This window comes from Aspergillus puulaauensis, chromosome 2 (genome assembly GCF_016861865.1).
Source record: "Aspergillus puulaauensis MK2 DNA, chromosome 2, nearly complete sequence".
NCBI classification, from domain to species: domain Eukaryota; kingdom Fungi; phylum Ascomycota; class Eurotiomycetes; order Eurotiales; family Aspergillaceae; genus Aspergillus; species Aspergillus puulaauensis.
In genome coordinates, this window is record NC_054858.1 from 4,559,847 (window position 1) to 4,585,215 (window position 25,369).

Consider the following 25,369-nt stretch of genomic DNA (forward strand, 5'->3'; position numbering starts at 1 on the left):
TATATATAAAGTTTATTATTATATTAAATTATTAAAATATCTTATAATTATTTATACTAATTATTTATTTATTATAGATATATTAAAATAATCTTCTTTTTAATTAATTATTATTAAAAATCTAAATTACTAATTAGTATATATTAGTTAATATCTTTAATAATTTAAACTTATTATCTACTATAAATCTAAAAGAGTAAATATTATTTCTAATATTTTATTATACTTATCTATAAATTTTATTTAAGAATAAGATATTAAATTTATCTATAATTAAAATACTAATCCTTTAGATTTAGATAAATTATATATATTTATTTATTATATTTTTATAACTATTAAGCTATCTAATAAATTTAAGTAATATTTAAAAAATAAGTATTTAAATAATTATTAAACTATTATAATCTTTAATATTTTAAAGAATAATATTAATACTAAATTTTTTTATTTTATTAAAAATAAGCTATTATTTATAAAATACTAGAATATTATTAATAATTCTAAAAATAATTCTTTTTTAAAAAAGTATATTCTATATTATCTATTATATAATATTAATATTAAATAAAAATATAATTTTTATATCAATTTTTAATTAATCTTTATTATTTTTTTTTAAAAAAAATATATATAATACTAATAGTACTCTCTATGTTATTTATAAAAATAAATAAAAATATAATACTTTATTTATTATTATTAAAAAATTTATAAAATAAATTAGTTTTTTTTTTAAGATAAAAAACTATCTATACTACTAAATATTAAGATATAATAATAATATAATATCTTTAATTCTATAATTAAAATATTTTTTATTATATTATTTTAGATTAAAATTATAAGTTTATCTCTATCTTTTAGTAAGTAATATATAAAGTAGTTAATATAATCTAATATTATATAATAATATATTATTTATAAATAAATAATTAATTAGAATATATAATATAAGTTATTAAAATTATATTTTATTATAGTTATATTATAGATTACTATATATAATTAAACTTTTTATTAAATATTATTATTATAATTAATGACTTTAAAAGTATTATTATTAATAAAATATCTTATTAATTATTATTTAGTCTTAATCTTTATATTTTTAAAAATATATTTTATAAATTCTTTAAATAAGACTTTAGCTCTTATTTTAATATAAAAAAAGTATATAAATTTACTAGTATTTAAATAAAATATATTTATAATATTTATTATATATTTATATTATTTAAATCTAAATTATAAATTTATCTTTATTTATATAAAGACTATAATCTATTTATTATTATTAATATTTTCTTTAAATTAAGATCTTATTATATAAGATTTTTTATTATTACTTATTATATTAAATAATTTATATATAAGTTATCTAATATATTTATTTTATAAAATATATATTTAGTTATTTTTATTATTTAATTAAAGTTTATATCTCTAATTATGAATTTTTATATTTATAAATATATAAAACCTTCTGCTATACTAGATACCTATTTTTCTAATAATAATAATTATTATAAAGTTAAATATATACTTAATTATTATATATACTTCTATAAATATAAATATACTTCTTTTACTAAATATTATATTTATTAATATAGATATAATCTTAAATACAATTAATAATTTTATAAAGTAAATCTTATTAGATTTAAAGATATTATTACTAATTTTAAAGTTTTATAAAATCTTTTTAACTTATAACTTATTATATCTTTTTTTTTAAATTTATTATTTATTAAGATTACTTTAAGTCTTTTATATCACTTCTCTTATTTATTAAGATTACTTTAAGTTTATATTATATATTTCCTATTTTTTTATTTATTTTATACTTTACTTTATCTTTTACTCTATTTATTAAGTCTTACTTTAAGCTTTTCTTTCTCTAATATTTTATTTTATTTCTATACTTAATAAGATTATTATATTCTTAATTTAATCTATATTTATAGCTGTACTACTACCTACTATATTAATATTTAAAGCTTATCTTTATTAATTTCCTTAAATTCTTTATCTAGTACTGATTCAGACTAGTTTATTAGTTAATTAGTTATTCTAGTATTACTATTTCTACCCGGCCGCTCGCTTTAATTAAGGAATCATCTTTAACCATCCTAACAATCCTACAAGTTTATAGAAATATTAAAATTAATAAAAATAATCTATTGATTAAAATAAGTAGTTAGATAGAAATAACAGTACTAAAATAACTAATTAACTAATAAGCTAATCTAAATCAGTACTAGATAAAGAATTTAGGGAAATTAATGAAGATAAGCTTTGGATATTGACATGGTAGGTAACAGTACTGCCACAAATACTTCACCAATATCATCAAGATCGCCGTCTTGCGACAAAACAGTAATAATAATAACTAGAGGAGTTAATATTAATAATAGTAAGTAGTGCGGGATATTAAAGATAAGCTTATAACAAAAATATATATTTAAATTATTGTTTTAAATAATCAATCAGGCCTCATATTAGCTATTTAGATAAATATATTAAATAAAACAATTAATTAATAAAGTTAGGGCTTTATTATTATCTAATAAACCACACTCTAGTTCATTACCGGGCCTAGATAGTAACAGTAATTAGTAATCATCAGCTTCTCGTGGCTTAATATTTATCAGGTGTACTATACCGGTACACTACGCGACAAAGTACACCATACACCCAATAACCAATAGGCAGGTCTCCCCAGGGCAATACATATTGTGCATGGTAACTCCTCCGCCTTCTATCTGGAATGCTTAGAAAACTCACACCGAGTCCTGGGGCTCTTTTGTTTTACTCCCCCGCGTACTTCCCCCGGGAAGCCCTAAACAATATAGCCAAAGAACATGTCTCAACCCCTCGGGACAATGAGGAGGAAGCCGCGGAAGTTCTTACCCGAGCCCATTGAGACATCCTCACGCAGTTCAAAGCAACATCAAAATAATGATCATGCAGAACAACATGTGCGCTCAAACCACGGGGACAGACAGATATCCGAATTTGATACCACTTCGTCCACAAAGGGACCCTTTGCCTGTAGCCAGCCCGGGCAGCCCCCTCAACTGTGGCAGACGGGCCAGACTGCGATCCCCGCCAGAAGGAGCAGCAGTGAACATGTACATGTGTCAACATTACCGGAAATAGTACACACCACACCATCAACCGCAAACTCGCGCGGTAAAGCGCAGCGAACGAGGAGGTTCACACCCCAGCTAATGGAGACTGCTAGACACTCATTTAGCCCAAGGAAAAGGCTATTTAATCATGACAGCTTCTCCAGGCTCGAGGCCGAAACACCAAGCTTGCACAATACTGCCAAGACCCCCAATCCAATACAAGTGAATGCCGATATACTACAGGAATCTCTATTTTCATACTCCAGTCTTCTGCGACGCCAGGAAACAAGGAGACATTCTTTTCGTGTACCCGACCTACCGGCCATACCCTCCAGTGGCAGTGAAGGATCCAGTGAATCAAATCCGCCACGGCTACACTGTTCCCCGCCTCAGCCTCCAGCCCGTCGACCAAATATAGGTCACGAACCTTCCCCCCTAGATCATATTATCAACTCTCCAACCAATGCTTCAGAAAGTCAACTAAAGGAGCAAGCACTAGCGGCATTCCCGAATGAGCAGGTCTACCAGCCTGTCGATCATTTTGCCATCGACAAGGATGAAGAGTCGTCATATGAGGATGACTTCGATATGCATGAAAAAGGGCTCATGTTTAGGATAAACAGGCGCGCCTCATCTGCAGATCTTCCCTCAGAACTCGAGTTTTTGCGCAGACACAAGGAAGAAGCCGGTATGGATAGGCGCCATTACCTTACCACTAGAGGAGAACACAATTCGCATGCGAAAACCTTGGAGGTAGTAAATCGTGACGATGGTTGGGATATAAACCGTCCCTTGACACAATTGAGACAGACGTTCCGCCCGCCAATGCTCGGAAGCGACATTGAATTCCCACAAAGCTTGACACCGGAAAGCACAATATGTGAAGGAATCCATATAACCGGGAGCAACCAGGACCAGACCACATTCTCATCGTCCACTGGGCTTTGGTGCTCCAGCGCGCGCTTTTCCGTTGGACTCGATCGCGGTGGCCTTTGGAATGGGACCTGCAAACCAAACAATCATGACTCACGGCTCTCTAAATCTTCACTACCGAGGTTGATTACCCGGAGACACGGGTTTGACGAGGATACACAAAAAAGGGTCTTAGAACAATCATACCGGGCCAGACCTCCGCACCAATGCCACCAACATTCCCATTTCACCATTCGACTCCCGAGGGACGATGCCAAACATGATGAAAAATACAACCAGGAATTCGATGACAGATTTGTCACGCAAATATATGATTATCTGTCACTAGGCTACCCTAGTGTTGCCCGCTACTATGACCATGAACTAAGTAAGGTTTCTGGGTTACCAGTGGCGACACTCAGGGCAGACGATCCAAACTCGGACGCTAAGGGCCATGTCGGCGTGCACGACGTTACCTACAGGAGTGAAACGAATGGGGTATGTATGAGGTGGACCGCGCTGCGGTTGTATATTCATGAATGGGTGCGCCGACACCCTCAAATTTCCGAGGAAGGTCATTACCACCAGACATGGGGTGTACGCGAACGCAAGGGGAGCTGGGCAGTTTGATGCAGCGGGCTGAACAACGGGCTTGAAGTTAAACTGGCCACCGGGTGCCCTCTCGGTGCTCGACGAGCAATTCTCATAGGAAAGACGTCTTAGACCAGCGGCGGTGATATCTAATATAACCAAGTAGCCTCGAAATGGCCTTCACTGGCTATTAACGTTATGTGCTGACAGTTAACCCACGACTCTTTGAGGTAAGCTTCAGGTATAGCTTATATTCTTGAAATGTTGAGCGGCTACTTCAACCCCCCTCATTCTGACTATTATCAATGATTGTCCGGCCCGATACATTACTGCGTTGAGCCCTTTCATGCACAATACCTGGGAAAATTTTCTGCTCTGGTGGCCCATCGGCCGTGGCTATTGGATTGGATTTGTTGTCGGAGCCCAACCCACTGGAAATGCCTGATGTGGAAAGGGATTGGGCTGGATCCAAGGAATCCAATGCATCATAATCATTTGCATCGGTAATAAGGGATTGAATGGATGGGTGTTTGGGCCCGTCGGTGTCCGAAAGGGCTAAAGAGCTTACTGGGGGGCTCGGTTCCGTAACTATAGTGCAAGTGAGAATCCTTGGTCTATCCGCAAGGCAGCCGCATACTGACATGTAATTTGATCCGTTAGAGACGGTTTTTGCGTAGATGCGGTATGCAATCCATAGCCAACTATTGGTGCCATCCCGTCATCAGTATTCTGCGCAGAATACCGCTCAATCCTGACGAGTAGTTGGTAGATTAGCCGGATTTGTATTTTCCCACCTCGCATGGTGGATTCAATTTTGTTCGCCTGAGGAAACAGTGAGGCAAGCGCTTGGGATGCAAATGACTTACAATGCCAGCTCCCCGATAAGCGTTTCATGACGGAATGATTCTCGAATATCCGGGACGTTGCTTTTCGCAACATTGTTACCCGCAACCCCAGCTAGAGAGCAGTTTGAACCAAGCCATCTCTCTTTTAGAGAAAGTTCGAAGCCACACTGCTCTACGGAATGCTTAGCCAACTCGCACATATCCACTGCACTGAACTTGTAGATCTGCGCTGCCACAGAATATTCCTCGATCAGAGGTTCTTTTGTGAAGGCAAACTGCAGTGGATCATCCGTGGACAACGACACATTTAAACCTCTTTTGAAGAAGTGAGCGCATGGATTCTTGTCGTATGTGAGGAATAGAGCATTATTGCTGAGAGGTGACATTGCGATACCGATTTGGTCGAGGTAAAACAAATATTGCAGCAGTGGGACTTTTCGAAGTAAAATCCCATGGCTAATACTATGGCAACAGAGGAAACCAACTGCAAGATGGTCGGGGTCCCCGGCTTCGCCACAGTGTGGCCTGAGGACAAATGTATTAAAACCACGCCGCTGTCGCCAAAAATTGAGAGACGCCATGTTAGCGAACATAAAGTAAATCCAATAAGTGTAGGGAGGGTTTTGTTTGGTATTCCACTCCCTCGGAATTGGATACTTCCTATACAGACGGCGCTCAGCTTTGCTCTCATCGTCGACACTATCAAAGCCGATAACACGCTGTAGGAAGATGTGTAATTTAGGATGGCTGCTCGGATCCTTCGTCACTTCGAATAGGGGCTGGAAGACATTCGTGATTACTTGTTCGAAATTTTCCATCATCCCACTAGATTTGTAGACGTCATATAGTCGAGGTACCTGGATGAGCCAGCGAACATTGGGCGAAAATAGCTTGTTGTCCACAACCCAGGCTGCAAGTTTGTCCCATTCCTGAATCGATCTTCCGTAAATAGAAATGCGCCATTCCACCATTTGATATTTGCTTGATTCCAAATCGGAGATAACTTCTTTCGTTATCTCTGCTAGATATCGCCCCTTTATGTAATTGTCAGTCTTTAAAAAAATTTCTCGTAACCGAGACTCTCCAACCGGGTTGTATTTAAGATTGAATTTGTCAAACCGATGAAAGGAATCTGTGTGTGCCTATGGAGTATTAGTGACTATTATAAATAAGTAAGAAACCAAGCATACATAGCACAACATACATGCATATCAAGAGTATCGATACTTAAGTCATAGGCGGTAAGGTTGATACTCTCAAAGACTTCTTTAAGTGTCAAATGCTTGCCGTCCCTGAACAGAACGACTTCATCTGGAGACTTTTTCATTTTGCTTTTGATGAAGCGGAGAAGGTGCTTCTGATTCATGCATGCTGAGTGATGAACGTGGGTGTCGACTTTTCGAACGTTATAGAAATCCCTATGAGGTACTTTTTTGCTATCTGCAATTTCCTGGTACTCATTTAATAGCGAATAGAGCTGGAATTTCCCTTCCAAATAAGAAAGTCGTTTAAAGGAAAAGCTCTTTGCAGGCCCGTCTGTTGAAACATCGATCACGGAATCCAGGTCCATATAGAAGTCCCGCAGGGACGGAATTTCGACCACGGGCTTCCCCAAGTCAGATGTTCCATAGCTTTCGTAAACCTGGTAAACGCTGTTCTCATCTAACCTGAATACCCAGTCAGACTCTCCCGGAAGCGGTAGGCAGTCAGCAAGGCAAAAGTCTTCACCGATACTTTCGCCCATCTTTCTCTTCCGGTGTTTTGCGCCATACTCATTATTCGACTTCGCAGTTTCTTTGTCTTCGCCCCAGGCCGGTTCTGGTGGAGGGGGGTATACCGTCCAGCCTGGAGTATTATTTGGATTGTCCCCAAGAGTCTGCAGTGAGAGTCGAATATACTTCGATCTCAACTCCAGCAAGCTCCGAATCTTGTGGCAAATAACATTCAATTCCGAGGTAACTGTGTCGTCATCGGAGGCTAGATTCATAATGCCACGGGGGGCTCCCAAATTGTCACCGACATACTGGGAATCGCCAGCCATGGAATGATGTCCGTACTGATCTGAAGGTGGGAAGTGAACTGGATTGGTGCCGACATTTTGATGATTATTTGACGGAACGATAGATTGGCTTTGATAAAAAAGCTTTGCTTCTGCATGGCTCATTGATTTTTCAAATGCATAATCGTATGTAGGTGTCCTCAGTTGCCTGTCCCTTGGAAGAACTTCTCTTGACTCCCCAACACTCAGCCCACCAGGGCGTCTTTCATCCATATTTTCTGTCTGTTACTCGGTTTATCGTGGTTGGGTTCGTCTACAATGCGATGCTGTTGTCGGGTTCCTGGACCATGGCCCCGATGCACCCCTTTCGTACAGTACTGGAGACACCAACGCGTTATTTGGGACGCAATGTGGAATTCCCTCGCAGATTGTGCTAGCAAGAGAGGCGTGAACTAAGGTGGACCCGTTAGCCATCAAAAGAATAAAGAACATATAGTTAAAGATTTTACCTCATATCAGTGCGGCAAACTTGTCACAAAAACGAAGGACAGTTAAATGCAAGGGTTCTGCTAGCTTACAGCGACAGAAAATTATTGAAACAGTGCTTGCCACTTATATTCAACCATGATATTCAGTAGATATGGAACATTTAGAAATAATGTAACATTTGGCTAGCAAGTTTCACCTGAACATATTTGCCCTGTTCTTATCTCCAGCTGCGGGTATTGGTTAATTGTTTTCCCGAGCTCCGGTGCTCAGGTAAACTAGTGTCACATTGTGACGTACGGAGTACTAAGTAGACACATACGTAGCTTACTGTGTGTAGTAGGTAACTACGTACCTGGGTTCCACCTCCGTAAGAACAGCAAGCTTACCTGGGAGGAGACCTAGACCAGGCAACAGTTCGAGGATCGTATTTTGCTCCTCATCAACTTATCAACAAAGTTCAAGCTCTCCACTAAAAGGTCTCATACCGAGCCTCCTTTCAAGGTTGTCCTCAATTCTTCTGAAGCAGAAAGTGGGGGATCGTGGAACCACGCGATTACGTTCCAGGCGCTGTCCAGGTCTGCTCAACATTCCGAAGCTGACGGTGACTGATCCTTCTCTCATAATACAGTCTGCACTGCGATTACCGATTACCCGCAAAACGTCCCCTAAGTCTTTCGCTCAGATAGAAGGTTGGGTTTGACCATGGCGTCTCTCAATCTATCGGCCAATGGCGCCTCGATATCAAAGAGCTATCAGTCGGTAGTCGAATCTTCTATTTCGGAAAGCGCAAGGGGTTCTCCAACCTACGCAAAGTGGGCAATCTTCTCGGTTTCAACACCCCTCGTGAGCGCGTTTCAACAGGACGCTGGCAATAAAGAAAGTATCCTTAAAGTTCAGGATTCAGGAGGTATGCGGCCGTGCGCCCAGGATGTCCCTCGGCTGAGCTAACTTTACATGTCGCTTTAGAGGGCGAATTGGCTGATCTTATCGAGGAGTTTTCGGAGGGAAAAATACAATTCGCTTTCGTGAAAGTAACGGATGTGAATACTGGGCTTCCTAAAAGCGTCCTCATTGCGTGGTGTGGGGAAGGAGTTCCCGAACGAACAAAGGGCTACTTTACTAGCCACTTGTCCACCGTGTCGAAATTTTTACATGTTAGTCCCCAATTTGATTCAGGAGATGAAGGCATCATATATCGGTTTATGCTGACAGCGAGTTTTTAGGGCTACCACGTTCAAATAACAGCTCGCTCAGATGCAGACTTGACAGTAGAGGGTGTCATGCAGAAAGTTGGCGACTCGTCAGGCGCAAAATACAACCCGAGGCCCGAGCAATCGACCACTTCTGCCCCCAAGCCCCCCTTATCCAGCAAGCCGGTTTTTACTCCTCTCCGCACCGGAGGGATCAGTGCAGGCTCGACCAGTGTCGCCCCATTACCCGTACGGGTGAAATCGAGTGATGACGATGGATGGGGACCTGATGCCCCTCCGATCACTAGAACAAATTTAGAAAAGGTTCAGCCGGCTTACCAACCTACTCGGGTGAACATACAAGAACTCAAGTCGGGGAAACAGACCGACCAAACTTTGAACTCCAGCGGCATAAATCCTGAAGAGGAAGATGTTGTCAAAGGTGGGTATCAGCCCATCGGCAAAGTAGATATTGCCGCTATCAGGAGACAGGCACATGAGACTGGTAACTTAAAGGATGATCGACCAGAGCCTGTAAAGGGTGCTTACGAACCAGTGGGAAAGGTTGATATTGCTGCGATTCGTGCTAAGGCGCAAAATGCAGACGGGACTGCGACGAAAGCGAAAGAATCCCCTGTTCCATTTGATCGGCCTCCCATTTCGACCACGGGGTCAGATATCAACCAATCAAGCCGGCTCACATCATTGCCCAAGCCCAAGGTTTCCAGCAGGCTTGGTGGAGGCTCGGCATTTACAGGCACGAAGCCGCCTCTTCCCACTGGTAGCGGAGCAAGTGTAGCACCCACTGCCCCTGTAGGAAGTGCTAATCGAGCCTTTGCCGACCAAGGAGGCAAGACACCTGCACAACTCTGGACGGAAAGGAAGGCTAAAGAACGCAGCCAGGATTCTGGTGCTGCTATTACGCCATCTAACGGCCCCGTATCCGCCGCTGCAAACCAAAATAACGGGGGGGACTGGAAGAGCTCTTATAGTGGGAAAACATGGGCCCCTGTCCAGACAACACACACCGGAAAGTCTGTTGAAAGCATTCCCCATGAGACCACTGGCGCCGCTACAGTGGAAAGCTCAACAATTGAGCCTATAGCACCCCAACAAAGTGTTAATGCTATCCGAGACCAGCTCACGCAAGGGACAGCAAAGGAAACCTCTAGCTATGTTGATGCTTCGCTGCCTGCTTCTCCCTCAGTGCATAGTACTGGATTTGAAGCCCCGCGTGCGCCACAGGCTCCCGAGCTTTCCGACCCTCAGCCCCAAACCCCCCAGTCACCCGCGCTGGATCACTCTGAAGGTGAAGGTTCGCCAATTCAGGTTGCCATGCCCGTCGCGAGAGGCACTAGAGATGAGAACGAAGAACAATATCCACCTTCGGTAACCGAGCATACGAAGAATCTAGAGCGACGGCCTTCGGACGACGAGGGTCAGCCCCGTGGTGTCCAAGATGCAAACATAGCAATAGATGCCGCACCTACTGGTGACGCCGATTTCAGAAAAATCCGGGCTCTTGTGCATTACGACTATGAAAAGGCGGAGGATAACGAGGTGGATTTGAAAGAAGGCGAATACGTCAATGAAATCGAAATGGTAGACAAGGATTGGTGGCTGGGTCTAAATGCTCGAGGCGAAAGGGGGCTTTTCCCAAGCAATTATGTTGAAATTATTGGGGGTGAGCATCAGGACCGCACCCCATCTGAAACGCAGCCTGCGCCCAACGCCTTTTCCCCCGGGACTGTTGCCGGTTCCACAGAGGTCCCAGGCTTACGCGCCAAACCTACTGCAAAGGCTCTCTACGATTATGAGGCTGCTGAGGACAATGAGCTCAGTTTCCCTGAGGATGCTGAAATCACGAACATTGTAAGCCCCTTCTTTTGATTCCGCTCCCGCATCTGCTTTGTCCAAACTTCTTGAATCGAGATATGCTAATTATTGTCCCCTACTAGGAATTTCCCGATGATGATTGGTGGCTAGGTGAATACCGTGGTAAGACGGGTCTTTTTCCAGCGAACTATGTTCAACTTGATGGCTAGGGAAGTATCCTTTTCTTTTACCGGAGTTTCTCGAAATGCTTTGTTAAAACGTCTGTAGACTTCGGAAGCCAACTTGAAGTGAGAACCATCGTCTTGTGTCAGGACCTGTATGACATTCTTTCACACCAAACTTTGATGTTACTTAGTACATAAGCAATCGAATATAACTGCATTAGTTGTTATCTATCAGTAAAGTTGTCCGATGAGACCACCCGGTTGATTTTAAACCAATAATTATCCGAACGAAAACAGAGATACCGGTTGTAGAAAGGTTTCATTAGGCGCCTTTTTTTTTATCCCTATGCATAAATTGGAAATATTTGGGTCTCTAGTAAATGTTTAACGACTTGGTGGGTATTTAGTATGCAAAGTGCTTGGACTGCCCTGTTCAGTGTTAATTAACAGTAGTTTCTCTCGACCGAGCAATTTACTATGTTAACAAGAAGCTTATATAAGCCAAATGTCACGTGGCTGTTAAATTGCGGCAGCATGGACGACGGAGTAGGTAGGTGTAGTAGCGGCAACTTTGAAGCAACTAAAACGAGACCAGAAATCTCCAACCACATGTTCATAGACGCGGCAAAGGCTACCAGCCACTCTCGCTGATTTCGTGCCGCGGTATCGTCCCTACTTTGGTCTAATTACATGACTATTCGCCTTGATTTCACATCCGCATCTCTGGCGCGCCGAGCACCTGGCTGTTGTATCAAGCTCAATATATCAACCCAAGAAGGACAATGGCTGCCCTAGGGGAGGATCTATTGGTTACTGTCAATAAATTGCAAGACCTAGTTTTTAACACCATTGGAAATGACTCGCTTGATTTACCGCAAATTGTAAGTGTGGCTTATTCCAGTACCAATCAAAGCAGGGATATCTCATGTTAACCTTCTCACCAGGTTGTGGTCGGCTCGCAGTCATCTGGAAAATCGTCTGTATTGGAAAACATAGTTGGAAGAGACTTTCTTCCGAGGGGCAGCGGAATCGTGACTAGAAGACCTTTGATCTTGCAACTTATAAATATTCCTAGTGAGCGTCAGGACAAACCCGAAGGCGATGATGTCCATATTCCGCATACGGCCGCCAGTGTATCTGGACAGAATGAGTGGGCAGAGTTCCATCACCATCCGGGCCGCAAATTTGACGATTTTGCTCTTGTTAAGCAGGAGATCGAAGCTGAGACCGCGAGAATAGCCGGGAATAATAAGGGTATCAACCGCCAGCCGATCAACCTGAAGATATTTTCTCCTCATGTGCTCAACCTCACAATGGTTGATTTGCCAGGTCTGACCAAGGTGCCAATTGGAGACCAGCCGTCGGATATTGAAAAGCAAACCCGTGCTTTGATTCTCGAATATATTGCGAAGCCAAACAGTATCATCCTAGCCGTCTCACCCGCAAATGTCGATTTGGTCAACTCTGAGTCTCTGAAGCTAGCCCGACAGGTAGATCCCATGGGTCGGAGGACAATTGGCGTTTTGACGAAATTGGACCTCATGGATCATGGGACTAATGCCATGGACATTCTGTCTGGCCGTGTGTATCCGCTAAAGCTCGGCTTCATCGGAGTGGTTAACAGGTCCCAGCAAGATATCCAGTCTGGCAAATCTTTATCGGAAGCCCTCCACGCTGAAGTCGACTTCTTCCGACACCACCCGGCCTATCGAAACATGGCAAATCGATGCGGTACACAGTTTCTTGCGAAGACGCTGAATTCGACGCTAATGTCACATATAAGGGATCGCCTACCTGACATAAAAGCTCGCCTAAATACTCTCATGGGCCAAACACAACAAGAGCTTGCCAGCTATGGCAACAAGCAATTCAGTGGTAAAGAACATCGGGGGTCTCTGATTCTACAACTGATGACGCGATTCGCGTCCTCGTTTATATCTTCAATCGATGGAACTTCATCTGAAATATCCACCAAAGAGCTATGTGGCGGTGCTAGGATATACTATATATTTAATTCTGTTTTCGGAAATTCCCTTGATACCATTGAGCCGACACAGAACCTTTCAGTTTCGGATATCAGGACAGCCATTCGCAATTCGACTGGGCCGCGCCCAAGCCTTTTTGTGCCGGAGCTTGCTTTTGACCTTCTCGTGAAACCTCAAATAAAGCTACTCGAACCTCCTAGCCAAAGGTGTGTTGAGCTAGTTTACGAGGAGCTTATAAAGATATGCCATACCTGTGGGTCGCAAGAACTCCTCCGCTTCCCCCGCCTCCAAGGCAAGCTCATTGAAGTCGTGTCGGATCTCCTTCGTGAGAGACTAGGTCCTTGTTCAACGTACGTGGAATCGTTGATTTCAATACAAAGGGCCTACATCAACACGAACCATCCAAATTTCCTCGGTGCAGCTGCGGCAATGTCTTCAATTATGCAAAGCAGACAAGAGCAAGAGAGGAAGGCCGCGCTAGCGGAAGACCGACGCAAGCGAGAGAAGAGACGAATTAAAGAACTGGGTGGCCCGAACGGAAATACGCCCGCCTATATTGAAGAAGAGGAAGAGCAATCAGAAGCCAAGCACTTTCCTATCAGATCCCAATCTAACAAAGGAACTAGAGGCATGTCTCCTCACGTTGGTAAAAACCAAGAGAGCGGGGTTACTGCCAGCTTAAATGGCACGCACTCCAGCGCACAAGGCGCGTTCGGAGGTGCAAATTCCACCCGCGATTCGTTCTTGAATTACTTTTTTGGCAAGGACGGTGCGCAACCATCTACTTCCTCTGCTCTGAGTCAAAATCAAAACAGACAACCCGCCCATGAAGTCAACACCAGCCCTAATCCACGGCGCACAGAGATCCTTTCACCTGTGTTGAACTCGCAGGATTACACCGCAATGGCTGAACACAATGATGTGGGTTCCTTTGTGAGTATCAATCCTACCCCTGTTGTTGCTCAATATAATAACACGTCTGGAACTTTTTAGTTGAGGGATGATTCTGAGCCAGCCATCTCTGACCGAGAACTTATGGAAACTGAGTTGATTCGAAGGCTAATCTCTTCATATTTCACCATCGTGAGGGAGACAATTGCGGATCAGGTTCCAAAAGCCATCATGCACCTTCTTGTAAACCATAGCAAAGACGTTGTGCAAAACCGGCTTGTTAGCGAACTCTACAAAGAAGAGTATTTTGCTGAGCTTCTTTATGAGGATGATGGCATCAAAGCCGAGAGGGAAAAGTGCGAGAGATTGCTAGAGACATACAAGGCTGCGGCAAAGATTGTTGGCGAAGTCCTGTAGGTATACTTAATGGGCGTTCTTGGATTCTTCAGTTTTCTGCGTGTCAGGCCTGGTTACAGTAACTTGTGGTCATGATGCATTATCTTTGTATTATAACTCCATCTCCATTTGAAGAAAACCCTGTGCGGAAACACAAGGCATGTAGGATATGTTCGTATGATACATATAACGACCCAAAATTGATATATACACTTCTGCACCCCGAGGATAGACAAGGTGCACGGAAAACGAGTTCAGCACCATATATAGGTAATGCTTATATATGCGGCTGAATTGGCTTGGCTCTCAGTCCAATTAATCCCTTTTCACGGTTTCCCTCCTGAGCCGTGCGCCTTCAAAGCCATACATGGCGGCGCCCACAAATACAAGAATAGCACCAACGAGCACACCCTGGGAAAGAGAGTTCCCAAAAAGATGTATTGACAACAGGAGCGAAATTAGCTTCCGGATGTTCAACACAATCGTAACAGTCAAAGACGATGACTTTGCAGAGAGAAGGTGAACTCCACGAATACACCAATATTGCGTCAATGCGTTTAATAGAAGATGGAAAATTTTAACTGGGATACCAGTTAAAATGGGCTGAAAGGTCTCGTAACCACGGCAGGTCAACAGCGCTTGGTAAACAACAGCGGCTGGAGTGCTTGTGGATATCGCACACGACTCCCCCGAGACTGCTGTGTCCCCAGGCGTGAGACATGTATTTGTGTCTCCGGCCTGACCTACCAATGCCGTAACCTGGGATAACAATGACGGGGATGAGTTTAGTGCGTGCCACTGTGCGAGAAGCTGCGGAAAGGTCGGAACGAAAAGTGGCAAAGAAAGTATGTGAGAATAGAAAAGAGCTTCCTTCCAATGGTTCCGTCCATAAGTTGCATATAACCGATCTGCGTAGATACCTTGAAATGCAGAGAGGAGCATTGCTAAGGCAAGAATAGCAAAGCCAATAACAGTGTTGGATATACTAGAATCCCGATTGACTTCAATATGGATAGATTGCCCCTTCGCTTGTGCATCTGCCAATGCGGATGTGACGACCCCAAAGGTAAGTAGTGCAACAGCGAGCATTTGCCCCTGAGAATATCTTTTGCCAGTGTAAAGATAACCAACCACGATCGATGCGACTGGGCCCCCAGATCTTAAAATTATATGCAGGGGCACAGAAATCCGGTATGCAAATGCCCAATTGTTCAAAAGATTGACTGTAACGAAGAATGCTGTGTAAATGAGCCATGACCGTAACGGGATAGAGCGCCGACCAAGAAAGAACGACCGGTAGCCTGCCGATGGCGAAACGAAGCTCGGCGACATAAAAAGCGCAGTTAGGAGGAACTGAGCAAAGGTTATTAATGGCCCTTGAGATAGTCAGAATACAACATTCAACACCAGAGAGTGGAGTCTAATTCAATGTACGTACCTGAACTTGGTTGATCCCTATAATTGGTAAGCAAACATTCAGTATTATCTTGACAGGTCTCTTGCACTCACTTAATTATTGCTTCAAGCGCAAATACCTTGTCTCGAAAATTAGTTTAGATAGCTCGCCCCAAAATGATATCTATCCACCCACATTCGCACAGCAACCTCCGAAGATCAACGAAACCATCAGGGAAATGCTCGTCCAATGAGTAAATGTAGCTTTAGCTGCTGTAGCTGCAATGTCCGGCATGCTGTAGACAGACACATGCCCGGATGCTTTTCGCCCAGCCATGCTTGTGGTTTTCTCGGAGCTCCGCTGTGAATGCAAGGCAGAAGTCGAGTTGGAACGACCGGGGCGAGATTTCAGCTGGCGGCCATTCTCCGTCCGGAATGAGTCATTATTTCCAGGCGCATGTTGTGCGGGAGACTTTGTTGCCATTGTCATTTAAATCCGCAAGACGATTGGTGTCATGGGTAGGGATTATTAATAGAGAATTAGATAAAAAAAAATGATTCACTAACAGCTGAATCGTTTTAAGCTTTGGATCAAGGTCCTAGCCTCGCGCTAGTTAACATACGGTAGGCTAACTCGTGAGTAACTTCTGAGTTAGTTACCTTCCATTAGGCTCTTACTAATCTCCTAACGAGAAGTGAAAATAGTTAGTTACTCCGCAGTCCTTAGTTAGCAGTGTACACAGCCCAACTAACTTCAGTGTAAACCTTATATAAGTATTACCCCAGAGTTACAGAATCGTTGGCAAAGTGGCACTACGTACAGAGTGTTATTTACGTAGATTATTACGCCTTTCGGACCTAAATTATAGTTCGAAAGTTTTTCTACCTTGTATACGTATGTACATATACATAAAATCTTATGGCGTGGTGATGGTTTTGTTGATCGCCTTGCTGACACCGCGGCTAAATTGTATAAAACAGGCGAATGTGAGCTATCCGAAAGAATAAAATCATAGATCATCTACAATGTCGTCGTCACTGAGAAAAAGCTGCTCATCGTCCGCTTGGGAAACCACTAGTGCCTGCCGTTCGAATTGAGGACTCCGAGTTTCACGTCCGAGCCTTCGAAAACCGGAAGCAGATGAGCCCCATGCATATTGCTCGTCTTGTTGCAAGCGGTAGTTCAAGCCGCGAGTTTCAGGACTGGTAATCCTTTGGGCGCTCGACCCCACATCCTTTCCAAGGATCATCGTCATATAGGGTAACTGATGAAGTATTAGATCGTTGAAGGTGATGGGAACGGCGGCGGACGTCGAAGTTTCATGGTTATTGCTTTGAAACCCTACCCCTTCTTCATGAGTGAAGTTGGGGGATATAGACCTAGCGTGGCCTGGTAGTGGGACCGCACTCAGCCGTACGGTTGAACCAAGCAGGGCGTTTCCCCACGAATCTATGAGATTTCGTGTTTCTTCGAATTGACGAGCCAGTCGGATGGTAGGGGGAAAGAATAGTTTATGCGAGTCATTCGAATGACTCGTACTGCTCGTATGTGAAATTTGTCTTTTCACAGGATAAGGGAGAGAGAACAGTAGACCGCGTGCAGCAACTTGATAGCTAATTTCATCTTGTCGCAAAAAGTCAACACCAATTCCGGGTTTGATGAAATTGTTTCCAAGACCAGCTTGAGGCTTACTAAGGCCCTTTTGGTCAACGCAGAGCATATCACTGTCCGACAGAGATCCGATACAGTCATCCAGACATCTTGTGAATGACGGGCCGCTGCAAGAGGGCACATAGTTTTCATGGAGGGCACCAATGAACGATTTAATGTCTGTTCCAGTCTCATTTAGTAATTCATTAACATGCACCTGAGAGACACCGGATTGGTCAAGGTCTTGTGGATTCTCGGTATCAGTGCTGCTATTTCGTTTATTGTAAATTATTTTTCCAACTGCGTGGAATAAGCCGAGACCGACTTCCCTCTGAGATAAAATTTGTGTCTCACTGCTGACAGGGGGCATCTTTTTGCGACTTCGAGCTGCGGCTCTGATGTTGGAGGTGTCGTGAACCCCTTCGGGCCATTGGTTGCCGCTGCGGAGACAAAAAAACTCCAAGGAGGCGATTGCGTTTCGAATATCCCCTATCATAGAAATGGTTTTGATTGTGAACTGCGTTGAAGCTTGGTTACCCATGGGCTGATATGCACTCTTTTTCAAAACTAGCTTCAGCGCCTTGGACATGAACGTGGGCGCAATGCTATTGAACTCGATGACACTCGTACTCGAATGGTTTGAGATTTCGCGACCAAGCAAGCGGTGAACTGTCAGGTTTTCGAATGAAGACTCGGGATTTGAAAATGATTCGGATACAATCATAACAATTGGTGGTATCTCAGTTTCACCACTATAATAATCAGTTCGGACATGTGGTGCATTCACGGAGATATATCGCAATATAGATAGCCGAAAAGCAGCGAGAACCGAGGCATTTGGACTTGATAAGGTTGGAAATTCTTCAATGAGAATGATACGTCGCTGGAGGGGATTGGCTTTCATGGGTGACTGTGCGCCACCACTGCTATCCAATTCAAGGCTGCGAAACTTATGACTGCGGCTCAGAAATCCATCAAACTGGGACCCAAAGGAGAGATAATCCTCTCCCCCGTACTCGGAGCCTAATGGGTTTTCCCACTCCAATATATTGAATTTCAGTTTGTCTGACAGTAACGATATCGTAGTGGTTTTCCCACTCCCTGTAGGCCCTTTGAGAACAAGTAGATTCTATGTCGGTTAGCAATCGAGAACCCCAAAAGACAGCGGTAAATACTTCATTCCAGGTGAACTATTAGCGACAAAAGGTTTAGTTCTGACATACTTTTCGAGATTTCCCCGTGAGTGCATTGGTCAACCACTGCTCTACATCGCTGACCTTTTTTTTGTGAACAGCTAATTCTTCCAACGTTTGAGGAGCATATCTCTGTGCCCAAGGCAATTTCTGTTCATTTTGTAAATCGGGGCATCGAGGGGTCTTCGATTGTAAAATGAAGCGTTTGGCATTGTTTGTAGATTTCTGTAAACTCCTTGCACTTTTCGTTTGAGAGGATATTGGAGGCTTATCCTGGGAAGCAGGAACAACTTCCGCTCCATCAAGTTGCGAAAGTCTTTCGCCCGTAAAGTGCTGGGCGAATAATTCGTCATAGGAATCATAGTCATCCTCAATCAAGTCTTCGTTGTCACCCATCTCTTTAACTGCCGGAGCTGCGCTACCTGACTTCGCCACCTTGCAGGGCCATCGTCGTTTCGAACCATTCAGGTCGGTTGTGTTTCGAGGTAGTTCGCGTATTGATGGTTTATTTGAATGTGGCGCGCAGTGATCGCGTTTCATGGGAGGACCCTGGGCGGGAGTAAGAAAGTTGATGGATCGGGAACTGTCGAGTGTCGGGTTCGGAAAGCCAGGTAGAGAGAGATATGGATAGTGTGGACCATGTATGGACTTTTCTTTACTCCGTATCTAAGCGTCTGCGCAAACCGACCTCCGTTCCTATTTACGTACGGCTACAACAAGTGCTTATTAATTCAACTACAAAAAACATACCTAGATGTTACGAGTTATTGGTAAGTTTGGACAATTATTTTATTGTTTATCCTTATGCATTTGAAGATTTCGATGTCGATAGAACACCAATTTAGCGTGAGGTTCTAGGAATGACTCACGACAGTATAGAGAATAGTGTCTTATAGCTGGTTACTATATAAATGCATTAATGCAGATTGCTTGAGGTGCTGGTCAACTTCATAGGATTGTGTCGCAGTTGGCGCGTTATGAACCACCAAAGATATCATAATAGTAATCGTCAGTAAGTCCCTCCCGTGAGGGAGCGGATGGGGCCTCGCCTGCAAATACTGCGTCATCGAACCGGACATTTAGTAGCCGGATTTTGAGTCCGTAGTTACTAATAAGTTTTATCAACTTGCTTGTCTCGGCGGTAATAGGCTGTTGATTTAGAAGCATGAGCAAACCGTCGAGCCACTCGGACGCCACACTTGGGGACTCTGGACGGAGAGTTAAAAGAGTAGTTTCTCTTTGTGTAGCTCTGCTAGTAGAACGCGAATGTCCATTGCTTTTCTGGATACCACCAGAAACGGCAGCCTGGACATAGCCATAGACCGTGATTTTTGTGGATGAAACATGATGTGGTATGCTTTTAACTGTTGAAGAAGACGCATTGTCGGGCGACGCTGATACATTGGAGACCACCGACGATACAATAGATAAGTCGACTGACGAAACATTAGCCTGGCGAACTAAACTGTTAAAATGCAAGGGTATCTCACTTTTCCCCGGAAGCACATCGAGCTCTGGGCGCTCTATGTTTATCACCTCGAAATCTCCATAATGGAGAAACCTTCGGTTATGTGAGAGTTGAATATACCTCCACTTGGGATTTTCTGATTTCCCGTCCGTTTTAGGGGTGCCATCGTTGGGAAACCAAGAACCGTGTAGTAGACACCTGATTCTTTGCTCCTTGACAAACTGGAGGGCCTCGTGCTGTAATTCTTCGCGTACCTGGCGCAGATGCTGCCCCCAAACGTCTTCGTAAGTGAGTTCCAAAAGCTCCATTTGTAGGTTGCGCAGTCGACTATATTCAAAGTCTGTTAATTCTTCCTCCACATCTTGCACATCTTTCGTTCGACGGGCGCCTCCAACGACTGACTCGATCAGTATACGAACAAGCTCCACGATCTTATCGTAGTCTTCAATCTCTGCGCTTGTTGACTTCCACAGACGGAAAAACGCATACAAGCCCCCGACATGTAATCTGGTCCAATGTAACAGAAGTGGCTTGAATAGTTTATCTAGATTAGAACGGGATTCCAGCAACATGTAAGTTTTGTTATCTTCGGTCTCAGACTTATCAACCTCAAAGTGGTCGTATAGAATCGATGTAACGGATAGGGAAGCGCGGGCAATCGGACAACGTTGTTCAGCTGACTTAGTTGACTGCTCAAGGAGCATTTTCTGGAATTCGTCTTGGTGATTCCGAACAAAATCCGCCAAGTCCATCATGCCCAGGAACCCCATGTCTTCAAATTGTAATACCGGGCTTTCGGATTCAAATCCTAACCGCCGCCATTTGTCTGAGTTATGTTTCTTTGATCGGCGGACATCGCTGCCAGTTTCAGATACTTTTTCTTGAGTACTGGCAAGATGAATTCCTTTGAGAGCCCTCCTATGTTCTGGTTTATCCAGGTCTAAGGATATATCCCGCCATTTTCGCAGGAGAATTTTCGTGAGAGATTGAAATTCGATTAGAGGGTGCGCATGGTCCTGTAGTGCCGTGCCTTGCATCAACGAGTAGACAGCTTTAATAACACCGAGGTCTTGCAGTTTCTGGATAAATTTCGGCCATTCAAGTTTCGAGTCATTGGTTATGGAATCGCGCATTAGCGAGTTGATCAATTGTAGAGCATTGGCGCAGAGTGCGTGATCGGCTGAAGAGAGTCTGCTGACAAGCATTTCGAGAAATTGGGGATAAATGGCGATTGCAGGCTTCAGAGCTCGGAACCCGAATACTCCATTCGTTGATGTGTGACCAGCTGGAGAAGGATGGGAAACGATGGAGACAAGAATAGACATTGCACCTCTCAAGATGTTCACTAGAGGGTGCGTAACGATAAGCTCAACGACCTAGACAAAACAAATCGCATTTTACATTAGTAAGGAGCCTATAAAAGAGGCCAGCGCCGATAGCTTTTGGAGTATTGTACAGTTGAGAACATACTCGTTCCACTAATTCCTGGTCCACGCATTCCCATCCCTTATCAACTTCTAGGAGTCTTGCAAAGCTGGTTAAGCTGTATGCCAGGGTATTTCCACTCGCATTTAAGGTGAGATAGCGAAGTCGTGTCAAGCCGCCTTCTGCGATGAAGACATCTGCAAACGAAGGGTCTCCGATGTTGCTTTGGAGTTTGAACACGGCCATTTTGCGCACCGCATCTTCTTCACTCCCTAGTCTCTCGACTAGCTCGGACACATTATTCTCCATAGCAGACTGGTGCTCGTGTATTCACTGGCGAAACATGTACTAGTGGTCAAGAAATACTTGCAAGTGCCTGAGCATGCAATTGCTGCCCCATGCCAAACAACAATAATGAAATCGCAGGGGCCCCCAACTTCAAAGTACGTTTGAGGGGGAGATGAGATCCAAAATCCAGACGCGCGATTCGCCAGGGGACCGGCGCTGAGTCGGTGGAGCCACACCTCACTAGGAGTTATGGATATCCAATTGAGAGATGAAAACCGGATCCATCCACACCAGCTCAGAATCCAAAATGCGGTTCCTGGCTCCCCGAGCACTAGCGTTCGATTTAGTGGGCGGTAAGTTGGGAATTGCCAGCAGTTCAGCACACTGGCGTGAGAGCCTGAAGGAAGCTAAAAGCTCTCAAGATATCCGCGTTGATAACATATAGCACTAGTTAGTACCTTCTTTTGGGCTCATATACTTTGCTCTCTAACGGACGAATCCCTGTGCCGACTCTGCCCTTGAATAGTTGTCAAGCATGTGGCCTGGACAGAATAATATTTTCCTTCCAAGCGCAAACTTGAAAAAGAGAAAAAGACACGCTTGAAGTGGAAGTACCTCATGCTATCAATAGGTGAGAATGGCTTACAAGACCCGAAAGGATAATATCTCCGAACTTCCCTCAAATAATTTATTGTCTAATTCTCGATTAGTATCAGGGTAATCACTCCACAAGTTCATGGCCTTGATACTTCGTTCCACTTGGGCTATACGGACCCAGTGAAGCATTGTAACAATGAGTGTTCTCCGCACCTACAATGCCTTAAACGGAAACGACGAGCTCTTCAGCAGTCATCCTTCTATTCACAACAGACTCCACAACCCTCGCTCACTCAGCAGTTTTACTCCGATACAACACAACACAAGACTGTGCCTCAGCCCGTATGCTTACCAACCAACATGAACATTTCACCACCACCACCACTATTCCCTAGAACTTTAGCATCGAGGTCACCGCAGCAAAACTTTTGTGCATCGGCGTCATTTCTACGCTCCTGCCACATATGCCACAGAAGCCCCACTACCCGAGAGCTCCTCGAAGCTTATGCTGATTGCGATCTGTGTGGCCAACGGGCTTGCTTTATCTGTTTGCGCCGGTGTGATGTAGCTGATTGCTGTAGCCGGGCTGGCCAGATGAATCAAGAGATAGAGAGGAGTTCCTCAGACGATCTGCAGTCGCGGACAAGTGTTAGCATCATGAAAGATAGTATGTCTAAGAGGATATGCTCTTGCTGTGCAGTCGAATGGATTACCGAGACTGGGATGGAGGTGGTACAATGCCTTGCTTGCATAGGATAAGTCAGCGATATCTTTATTTACAGGGTAATTGTTCTATGATAACTAATTAAACAACCTGGATAACCTGAAACACAGTGAGATTTTTAGGTGCTTTCGTGATTCAATAGTATACTTTTTTAGTTGAAGAATAAGGTGGCAATTTTAGTTACGTTTACGACTAGAAACGGGCCCTTTGCCACACGCATAAATGCCAGGTTACCGAGTACCGGTAGTACGGCATATTACACCATCTAGGGCTACTACTATTAGTAGCTTCTGTCAAATCAAGCACAGCTACCTGCCGGAGCTTCTTAAAGGGCAGATCCAATATACCGGTCCCATTAAGGCTGTGTAAGAAGACGCCGACTTTCTAGGATCTAGAATACCACCCACCGCTGGCATGCTATACCAGCACAGCACTTTTCTCATCGTTCCATAATCAACTCTGAATAATGGTTGTTATTGACTGCAAGATACGGAACGACAGAGTCATAAAGTCTTTTCATACGAGTATACATCATAGCGTATGTATATCCTGTCCCGAAGTAGTACTCAACGTCCAAATCTCATTTGAGCACCGGCATAGTGCCAAAGGCCCCTGAGAAACCCTTGGTACTCTACAATTTCATTGTAGCCTGATACCCCATCACTATTGACACCTGTGCAGTACATCTCGGTAAGGCGTATATGCCAGGGTGGATACCCGTTGAGTTTCAGAGATTGCCCAAAAACCAGAAGAAGATCAGGTTCTGGCTTGACTGGTTGAGTGATTCGGGGACAATCGAGATTGTTATGTGTAGAGGTTGGTGTAACTTCCTGAGATGGCCGCGTTGTTATCTCGCTGATCTCTGCATCGACTAACTCCGTCGTGATGTCTTCCGGCGAAAGCTTTCCATTCTGTGACATTTCTGCTAATGTCTTCGTTAAATCAACGAAAGTCTCCTGTCCGTCTGTTGCAGACAAAAGAAGTACAACCAAAGAGGTGTGAGAGGCGTCTCCATCTTGACGATTTTTGTAAACCGGGTGATGGGGCGCGAACAGTTGGAGGACGGGCTGTTGTGTGATACCGAAGTAGGAAGATAGCTTGTTGGTGATGGCTTGATGTAGAATCGGAATGTAGGATTTGAGAACACCTGAGAGGATATTGTTTAGCACATATGCAACGACCTTGATTCCACTGATATTGCACTTACCACTCCTCTCGTATACACTTAGTACTGGTATGCCAGCACTAGCTGACCAGGACACAAGTTCCGCAACTTCATCCATGAGAATCGGTAAAGCATCATCCTCTTTGCGGAGAGACAGAACTACACTCAAATGCTCAGGTAAGCGGTCGAGACCTTTAACATCTTTCTGTATCAGTTCCGGTGTTCGGTGGTGATAGTAAATGATAGCCAGGATCCGATCCACGACAGCATGATAACTCTGGACGAGTCGTACGGCGATGCCAAAGAAGATATGAAGGAAGGTATAGGCAATGAGGTGAATTTGCAATTTGAGGAATGTTCGGATTGGTGTTTTGCGGGGAAGCTTCTTGCGTCGCTGAGGTGACCAGCGTGGAAGTTCCGATGGGTCTGGAAGGTACGGTTTCAAGATATCTTCGCGATCAGTAGCACTAAGCTTGCCTCCCCTGGAGCGAATATTTTCCCTGAGAAATTCCCTATCTCGTTTCGAAACCATGATATTGACGTAGTGGTGTTACGGCGTTGGCAGCTGGTAGACTTGGGATGGAAGAAAATGTTGTTGACTGAAAAGAGCCCCGGAGAGGAAAATGCGATCACAAGGTTTCCAACCTACTTCGTTGCAATCAGACGCAGTTCCGCCTTCGGTGCGGTTTGAATCATATTGGCCTGGCAATAGGCAGCAGCTTCATCAATGCAGTCTCGCTGATGTGTCCTTCTCACCTTAAATGCTCAAAGGTATCTTGTGAAGACCAGACCTATGTGCACATGGAGTGAGTTCCCATAATTCCACCTCACTTTCCCAATCTGGATATAACCAACTGAAAAGAAAAGAAAGGTCGTGACCCGATTCGAACCGGGGTTGGATTGAAGTCCCCGACGGGCCGAGCCACATGAGCTTCCGTTTCCGCATTTGCTCGTGGTGCATCATGGATGGACTGGTCTTGTTAATTGACCTTCCTTCCTCCCAGCACGACGACAATAATAATTCACAG

At 43.6% G+C, this 25,369-nt stretch overlaps 8 protein-coding genes across 8 annotated transcripts; 3 read left to right on the plus strand and 5 right to left on the minus strand.

Moving 5' to 3' along the window:
• Window positions 1-2,867: 2,867 nt before the first annotated feature.
• On the plus strand, window positions 2,868-4,679 carry APUU_21835S (uncharacterized protein; the record flags this gene model as incomplete). The annotated part of the gene is made up of 1 exon (XM_041700631.1): window positions 2,868-4,679. One exon carries the CDS (start codon window positions 2,868-2,870, stop codon window positions 4,677-4,679), a length of 1,812 nt encoding a protein of 603 aa, XP_041553596.1.
• An 823-nt stretch (window positions 4,680-5,502) lies between these two features.
• On the minus strand, window positions 5,503-7,757 carry AMD1 (AMP deaminase; the record flags this gene model as incomplete). Its single annotated transcript, XM_041700632.1, has 2 exons — window positions 5,503-6,627; window positions 6,690-7,757. The coding sequence occupies 2 exons, from the start codon at window positions 7,755-7,757 to the stop codon at window positions 5,503-5,505; spliced, it is 2,193 nt and encodes a 730-aa protein (XP_041553597.1).
• Window positions 7,758-8,675: 918 nt separating this feature from the next.
• On the plus strand, window positions 8,676-11,208 carry APUU_21836S (putative actin binding protein; the record flags this gene model as incomplete). Its single annotated transcript, XM_041700633.1, has 4 exons — window positions 8,676-8,880; window positions 8,940-9,127; window positions 9,197-11,035; window positions 11,122-11,208. 4 exons carry the CDS (start codon window positions 8,676-8,678, stop codon window positions 11,206-11,208), a joined length of 2,319 nt encoding a protein of 772 aa, XP_041553598.1.
• A 737-nt stretch (window positions 11,209-11,945) lies between these two features.
• On the plus strand, window positions 11,946-14,456 carry DNM1 (dynamin-related GTPase DNM1; the record flags this gene model as incomplete). Its single annotated transcript, XM_041700634.1, has 3 exons — window positions 11,946-12,044; window positions 12,108-14,081; window positions 14,142-14,456. The coding sequence occupies 3 exons, from the start codon at window positions 11,946-11,948 to the stop codon at window positions 14,454-14,456; spliced, it is 2,388 nt and encodes a 795-aa protein (XP_041553599.1).
• A 294-nt stretch (window positions 14,457-14,750) lies between these two features.
• Window positions 14,751-16,320, minus strand: YEA4 (putative UPD-GlcNAc transporter (Mnn2-2); the record flags this gene model as incomplete). Its single annotated transcript, XM_041700635.1, has 4 exons — window positions 14,751-15,811; window positions 15,874-15,890; window positions 15,945-15,970; window positions 16,027-16,320. 4 exons carry the CDS (start codon window positions 16,318-16,320, stop codon window positions 14,751-14,753), a joined length of 1,398 nt encoding a protein of 465 aa, XP_041553600.1.
• Window positions 16,321-16,840: 520 nt separating this feature from the next.
• RAD17 (putative cell cycle checkpoint protein Rad17) lies at window positions 16,841-19,214 on the minus strand (the record flags this gene model as incomplete). The annotated part of the gene is made up of 2 exons (XM_041700636.1): window positions 16,841-18,610; window positions 18,705-19,214. The coding sequence occupies 2 exons, from the start codon at window positions 19,212-19,214 to the stop codon at window positions 16,841-16,843; spliced, it is 2,280 nt and encodes a 759-aa protein (XP_041553601.1).
• A 435-nt stretch (window positions 19,215-19,649) lies between these two features.
• APUU_21840A (ELMO/CED-12 family protein) lies at window positions 19,650-21,876 on the minus strand (the record flags this gene model as incomplete). The annotated part of the gene is made up of 3 exons (XM_041700637.1): window positions 19,650-20,110; window positions 20,165-21,518; window positions 21,613-21,876. 3 exons carry the CDS (start codon window positions 21,874-21,876, stop codon window positions 19,650-19,652), a joined length of 2,079 nt encoding a protein of 692 aa, XP_041553602.1.
• Window positions 21,877-23,742: 1,866 nt separating this feature from the next.
• APUU_21841A (ditrans,polycis-polyprenyl diphosphate synthase) lies at window positions 23,743-24,873 on the minus strand (the record flags this gene model as incomplete). The annotated part of the gene is made up of 2 exons (XM_041700638.1): window positions 23,743-24,323; window positions 24,384-24,873. 2 exons carry the CDS (start codon window positions 24,871-24,873, stop codon window positions 23,743-23,745), a joined length of 1,071 nt encoding a protein of 356 aa, XP_041553603.1.
• Between the last annotated feature and the right edge of the window lie 496 nt (window positions 24,874-25,369).